Source organism: Otolemur garnettii, unplaced genomic scaffold (genome assembly GCF_000181295.1).
Source record: "Otolemur garnettii isolate 467f Iridium unplaced genomic scaffold, OtoGar3 scaffold00067, whole genome shotgun sequence".
Lineage (NCBI taxonomy): Eukaryota > Metazoa > Chordata > Mammalia > Primates > Galagidae > Otolemur > Otolemur garnettii.
Window position 1 is genome coordinate 9,261,373 of NW_003852462.1, and position 7,209 is coordinate 9,268,581.

The 7,209-nt window shown below is 51.1% G+C and overlaps 1 protein-coding gene across 1 annotated transcript; it reads left to right on the plus strand.

The window, feature by feature from the left end:
• Positions 1 to 1,109: 1,109 nt before the first annotated feature.
• Positions 1,110 to 4,064, plus strand: LOC100960071 (PRAME family member 12-like). Its single transcript, XM_012807256.2, has 3 exons — positions 1,110 to 1,414; positions 1,810 to 2,391; positions 3,506 to 4,064. Exons 1-3 carry the CDS (start codon positions 1,128 to 1,130, stop codon positions 4,062 to 4,064), a joined length of 1,428 nt encoding a protein of 475 aa, XP_012662710.1. The 5' UTR covers positions 1,110 to 1,127.
• The last annotated feature ends 3,145 nt before the right edge of the window (positions 4,065 to 7,209 follow it).

Below are 7,209 nucleotides of genomic sequence, written 5' to 3' on the forward strand. Positions count from 1 at the left end.
GGCGCCTTAGCCGGTTGAGCTATAGGCGCCGAGCCCACACCCGGCTATTTTTAGGTTGCAGTTGTCATTGTTTATCAGGCCCAGCTGGGTTGGAACCCAAGAGCCTAGGTGCATGTAGCTGGCACCCTACTCACTGAGCTACAGCTGCCAAGCTCCTCTTTATTTTTTTTTCTTACCCTCTTTATTTTTTTGAGAGAGACTCACTCTGTCCCCCTGGGTATGAGTGCCATGACGTCATTACGGTTCACAGCAACCTCAAACTCTTTGGCTGAAGAGATTCTCTGGCCTTAGCCTCCCCAGAAGCTGGGACTATAGGCCCCCACCGTAACTCCCAGCTAGTTTTTCTGTTTTGAGTAGAAAAATAGGGTGTCCCTCTTGATCAGGCTGGTCTTGAACTCCTGAGCTCAAGCAATCCAGCCACCACGCCCTGTCTGAAGTGGTTAATTTTTTTTTTTTTTTTTTTTTTTTTTGGCCAGGGCTGGGTTTGAACCCACAACTTCCAGCATGTGGGGCTAGCACCCTACACTTTTGAGCCACAGGCACCGCCCTGAAGTGGTTAATTTTAAATATGTGTAATAGAGATGTGCACTGGAATCTCCACCTCAGAGACTGTCTTTTTTTCCGACTTGCACATGCTCCGTGATATTGTAACATGGCTTTTACAGGTTCCCATTGAAATTTTAAAAAATGAGCCAATGGCCCCCAATATAGAGAAGTCCCCTGAATGTTTTCAACCAAATTCTGTGTAGAAACTGACAATGTAGACCTATAGGGCTCATGACATTCCATGGCCATGGTCCCAAGGCTTCCCCCAGAAGGGCAGGGGGGCTACCTCTCAGGCTCTGCCACACCTGCCTCCCTGTAGGACAAGAACTCACTGCAGCCCTGGGTGAAAGACAATGGGGTAGTGGTCACCATGTCCCCTCTTCAGTGGCACAATGCCAACAGGAGGAGAGGTATGGCTTTGTGGCCACCAAATGCAGAGTGAGATTGGCAGAAACTGAGGACTTTTCCACCTGTACCAGTGACTTTGACCATAAGAACATGAGGGTGGTCAGGACTGGCCTAAGGAGAATGCCTTTTCCCTAGACGTGTCCTCAGGATGTTTTCCTTGCAGATTCATCAGGATGAACCACCAGGGTGCACCGAGACTCCTGGACCTGGCTGTGCAGAGCCTGGTGAGAAATGAAGCCTTGGCCATATCTGCTCTGGAGGAGCTGCCCGAGGAGCTCTTCCCACCGCTGTTCCTGGAGGCCTTCACCAGGAGACGCAGCAGAGTCCTGATGGCGATGGTGCATGCCTGGCCCTTCACCTGCCTCCCGCTGGGGTCCTTGATGAAGACACGTGACCTAGAGACATTGAGAGCTGTGCTGGATGGGCTGGATGCACTGCTCACCCAGAAGGTTCAGCCCAGGTGAGGGGGACCCAGGGAGCTTGGGAGGGATTGGCATGGGGGACAGAGAGCAGGCAGGACAGGAAGAGTGGGGGGCGCTCAAGGGTGGACCAGAGGCCTCTGGAGATGCCAGTGAGGCAGCTCTGACAACTGACCATTGCTGAGCCCCCTGGGAAAGGGCTCCCAGGATGGAAAGATGCTCCCCATGCTGGGATCACTAAGAGAATGAGAACCCCCCTCCTCCCAATGGCACCTAAGGACACTGGGTGTGAGAACAGGCAGGGGTCAAGGGCAAGAAAGACTGAGGAAAGGTAGGCAGAGGAGAAGTCAGGGGGGACCAGCAACGACTTGAGTGTGGAATAAAAGGTCAGGTGGGTCCTTCCCTAAATTCTGAGACTCTCCCATTTCACCCACAGGAGGTCGAAACTGCAAGTGCTGGATTTGCGGGATGTGGATGAGAACTTCTGGACTGTGTGGTCTGAAGGGGTGGCCCATACCTGCTTATCAAACGCCCTGGGTAAGAGGAAAACAGGGAAGGACTGTCCAGGTTCTGGAAGGGAGAAGCCCTTCGAGGTGATTGTGGATCTCTGCCTCAAGGTGAAAACATTGGATGAATCCCTCACCTACCTCTCACTGTGGGCCAAGCAGAGGAAAGATTTTGTTCATCTGTGCTATAGGAAGCTGGACATTCTTGCAGGGGCCTTGAAGATAATCACAACTGATCTACAAACAGTGAACCTGGACTGTATCGAGGAGGTGGGGGTGATTTGCCATTGGAATTTGCCCACCCTGGGACGTTTTGCTTCTTACCTGGGCCGAATGCGTCACCTTCGGACACTCCTTGTCTCCCACGTCAATGTGCCTGCCTATCTTTCCCTGGTGATGCAGAAGAAGTACGTGTCCCAGTTTGCCACTTCATTCCTGAAGCTGGACCATCTCCAGGCGCTTCATCTGCACTCCGATTCCTTCCTTGAAGGCCGCCTGGACCAGGTGCTCAGGTAGGAAAGGTGGGGCGTTTTCTCTGCAGACCAGAGCAAAGCCTCTCTCGGTGACAGTGAACACGAGAGGACAGCTACTGTGTGGCAGCCTCTGGCCACAGAGCAGTGAGGGGGACACTGAATGTCAACACACAGTTGTGTTCACTGTCTGTCCTAAAGTGGGTGTCACATAACTACCCAGGAAAGCTGCCCTAGAGAGGGACACGTTTGTAGGGAGCGAGCTGTTGGGGTTCTCAGATCTAGCGAGGGTACATTCATGAATTTGTCCTGAAAAGTGTGTCAAAGATCAGATGATGGGGAAATTGGTAAGTGAGAAAGGGGCTGAAGAAGGGACAGCACATCAAAGCTTCACTTCTGAAACTACGGAGGAACCTCTGTAAGTTGACCACCCAAGACACTGCAGCCTACTGGTCAACACAGGGAGGTGTCAACATAGGGAACTAGGCCTGCTGTGCTCATAGGTCCGTGTGGCGCGTGTCTGGTCTAGGACAGTTAGGGCAACTTAGGGAGGTGTTCCAGGTAGGGAGGGGGTCAGCACTGGAGGTTCTGCTGCATGGGCTCTGTCCTCAGTGTCTTAGTGAACACTACTGAGCCTGTCTCTAACTCCCTCTGTGTCATAGGTGGTTTGGGGGCTCCAAATAAATCAATTCACGTATGGAAGATGCCAGAATCTTCAGTAGAGGGTGAAGGAGCGGGAGTAAAGAACTATTAAGAGTGAGAGATGGGTGCTGAGGACACAGACATGCCGGTGACTCTGCAGCCACCTGCAACCCCAGCTGATGCTGCTGGATCTTACCTGGTTATGTCCTTTATGTGGGTCTCCCACTGGGCTCGTGTGGCCCAATAATGTGGGATTTTTCAACAAATGGGAAAGGGAGTCTTAGACATTCTGTGGAATTGAGTGAGTTGCATGAGTGCTGGAGAATCACCCTAAAATGAGACTGACCAGAATGACCACAGCCTTCAGCAGACATCATCTTGGGTGCTGGCCAGCATCAGATGATCAACAGAATGACTTTGGGCTTGGGCAAAACGCCCACCTTGACGGCCTTCCCTACTCCCCTCCACTCACTGCTACCATTCCCCAGAACTAACTTCTTACTCTGCGTTCCAGGTGCCTCAGGACCCCGTTGGAGACCCTCTCAATAAGCCACTGCCCACTTTTAGAATCAGACATGAGCCATCTGTCCTGGTGCCCGACCCTCACTCAACTAAAGCACCTGGTCTTCAATAATGTGAGACTGACCGATTTCAGCCCTGAGCCCCTTCAACTTCTCCTGGAGAGAGTCGCTGCCACTCTGCAGACCCTGGACCTGGAGGACTGTGGGATCTCTGATGCCCAACTCAGAGTCATCCTGCCCTCCCTGAGCCGCTGCTCCCAGCTCACAACCTTCAGCTTCTGCGGGAACCAGATCTTCATGCCAGCCCTGGAGGACCTGGTACGCCACACTGTTGGGCTGAGCAAGTTTAGCACGGGGCTGTACCCTGTGCCTCTGGAGAGCTATGATGCTTCCGGAATTTTCTACCAGGAAATACTTGCCAGATTTGCGGCTAAGCTGAGGCAGACACTGAGTGACTTGCAGTCAAAGAGCATCTTCTTTGGCACAGTCCCCTGTCCTGAGTGTGGCAACGGACTCTTCTATGACTTGGACATGGTTCGGCATTGCTGCTGAATGTCCGTCTAGTTTGGGCGGATGCGCCACACTCTGCTGTGCCCTTGGAAGCTGAAACCTGGGACTTCAGTGCCTCCTAAAGAGAGCACCGAACCCAGCATTGTAGACACCCGCCCAGTGGGAATGGGAAAGGGACGGCGATGCAGCAGGGGGAAGGCTGACCTCGGGAGCCATTGCGACCTATGGGAACATGTGTCCTAGAGAGCCAGAACTTTAAATCACAATTTCTAGAACAGGGTTCAGCCTTGAGAGGTCTATGAGGAAGTCACCTCTGCATAGATGGATGTAAAGAAACGGGGCAGGACAGGGAGGATCACACAAAGTTAGGAGTGAGGGTGCAGTGAGCTATGATTACAGCACTGCATGCAGTCCAGCTGGGTGACACTGTGAGACCTTGCCTCCAAAAGAAAAAAGAAAGAAATTCCCAGCATTCTGGGAGGCTGAGGTTGGTGGGGCTCCTGAACTCAGGAATTGGCAACCAGGCATCCTGAGCAACGATGATACCCTGTCCCTAAATATATAGTTGGGAGTTGTGGCAGGCACCTGTATAGTCCCAGCTACTTGGGAAGTGGAGGCAGGAGGGAGCATTTGAGCCCAGAGTTTGAGGTTGCTGTGAGCTGTGATGCCACGGCATTTTACCGAGGGTGACAAAGTTGAGACTCTGTCTCAAAAGTAAATAAATAAATTAAATTAATGCAAATAAAAAACAGGGAACCTCAGTGTAAACTACCATCTAGTTCCTCATGTTCAATTAAATTTGCTTTTTGATTTAAACTCAGGAATCATGCAGGGCTCATACCTATAATCCTAGCATTCTGGGAGGCCAAGGTGGGTAAACAGGCTGAGCTTAGGAGTTTGAGAGCAGCCTGAGCAAGAGGGAGACCTGTCTCTATGAAAAATAGAAAAACTAGCTGGGCATTGCGGTGGGTGCCTGTAGTCCCAGGTTCTGGGGAGGCTGAGGCAAGAAAGCGATCCCTCCAGCCCAAAAGTTTGAGGTTGCTGTGAACTATGACACCAGGGTACTCTACCCAAGGTCACAGAGTGAGACACTGTCTGAAGAAATAACAAATAAAATAAACCTGAGGAATCATCCATGAAGAAGAGGCACTGAGCTGTATGTTGTTAGGGAGGTTCAAGGCCAGGAACTCAGGATATCAGTAGAAACGTGATCACTAGAAAACCTTGGTGCGCCAATGCAGTGGGCCTAGCATAATTTTTGCGCCAATGCAGTGGGACTAGCATGGTTTTTGCACCAACGCATTGGGACTTGTGTGGTTTTCATGCCAACGTAGTGGGACTAGAGCAGTTTTCACGCCAATGCAGTGGCACCAGCGCAGTTTTTGTGCCAGTGCAGTGGCACCTGTGTGGTTTCTGCTCCAATGCAGTGGGACTAGTGCAGTGTTCACACCAATGCAGTGGGACTAGCGCAGTGTTCACACCAATGCAGTGGGACTAGCGCAGTGTTTGTGCCAATGCAGCAGTTCTAGCATGGTTTTCACGCCAATGCAGTGCCTGTAGGCCGGTTTTCTCACCACTGCAGCAGTACTAGCATGGTTTTTGCACCAATGGAGTGCCTCTAGGCTGGTTTTGGCGCCAATGCAGTGTCTCTAGCGCAGTTCTCACACCGATGCAGTGCCACTAGCGCGGTATTTGTGCCAATGCCAATACAGTGCCACTAGCGCGGTATTCATGCCAATGCCAATACAGTGCCACTAGCGCTGTATTTGTGCCAATGCCAATGCCATGCCACTAGCACATTTTCACGCCAATGCCAATGCAGTGCCACTAGCACTTGTTGACACACCAATGCAGTGCCACTGGTGCTTGTTGGTGCGCCCATGCAGTGCCCTAGCGCGGTTTTCATGCCAATGCAGTGCCCTAGTGCAGTTTTTGTGCCAATGCAGTGCCACAAGCGCAGTTTTTAATGCAGTGCCACTAGCGCGTGTTGGCGCACCAATGCAAGTGAGTCAAACCAGATTGTACAAATTAGTTTTAGAAGTGTTGTACCCCTGCAACGTGAAAGTATACACTCAGACCCCTCTTAAGTGCAATTCAATTGGAGATTTATTGAAACTGGGAAGAGGGCTACTGCTCTGTGACAGACATCCTGTCTCAGTAGAGGGCAGGTTGCCTTATATAAATTTTGAGCAATCATATTACAGAAGCAAAATGTGGTTGGTTAGTCACAGCAGGGGGGTTATAGCTCAGGTGTTCAAGACCAATCCGAGCAAGAGTGACACCTTGTCTCTAAAAAATAGACAGGGCTCAGCGCCGGTGGCTCAAGTGGCTAAGGTGCCAGCCACATACACCAAATCCAGCCCGGGCCCACCAAACAACGACGCCAAAAAATAGCCAGGCATTGTGGCAGGTGCCTGTAGTCCCAGCTACTTGGGAGGTGAAGATAGGAGAATCGCTTGAGCCCAGGAGTTGGAAGTTCCTATGAGCTGTGATGCTGCGGCACTCTACCCTGGGCGATAGCGTGAGGCTCTGTCTCAGAAAAAAAGCAAAGAAAAAAAACCCCAAAATAGCCAGGCATCAATCATGGTGAGCACCTGTGGTCCCAGCTACTTGGGAAGCTGAGGCAGGAGACTCGCTTGAGCCCAAGAGTTGGAGGTGCTATGAGCTGTGATGCCACAGCACTCTACCCACGGGGACAGCTTGAGGCTCTGTCTCAAAAAAAAAAAAGATCAATTTCCTTGGCTTGGTGCCTATAGCTCAAGTGGCTAAGGTGCCAGCCACATACACCAAAGGTGGCAGGTTCGAATCCAGCCCAGGCCTGCCAAAGAACAATAATGGCTACAACCGAAAAATAGCCAGGCATTGTGGTGGGCGCCTGTAGTCCCAGCTACTTGGGAGGCTGAGGCAAGAGAATCACTTAAACCCAGGAGCTGGAGGTTGCTGGGAGCTGTGATGCCATGGCACTCCAGCCAGAGCAACAGCTTGAGGCTCTGTCTAAAAAAAAAACAACAGCTATTCAAATTGACAAAACCAAACCAAGATATTATGTCTTCCTCGAAGGATGGCATTTGCTACATAGTGGGTTTGAAAACATATAAGAAGATTCAATTTTATTATTTTATCATTAAATTTTTTCTTCTCTTTCCTTTTCGAGGCAGAGTCTCGCCTCTGTCGCCCTCGGTAGAGT

What these genes read in the sequence shown, in the direction of transcription:
- LOC100960071 (XM_012807256.2), top strand. Translation starts at nt 1,128, where the DNA reads ATGAACCACCAGGGTGCACCGAGACTCCTGGACCTGGCTGTGCAGAGC. An exon ending in ACCCAGAAGGTTCAGCCCAG is followed by an intron (nt 1,415 to 1,809) that starts GTGAGGGGGACC and finishes TTTCACCCACAG; the next exon opens with GAGGTCGAAACTGCAAGTGC. An exon ending in CGCCTGGACCAGGTGCTCAG is followed by an intron (nt 2,392 to 3,505) that starts GTAGGAAAGGTG and finishes TCTGCGTTCCAG; the next exon opens with GTGCCTCAGGACCCCGTTGG.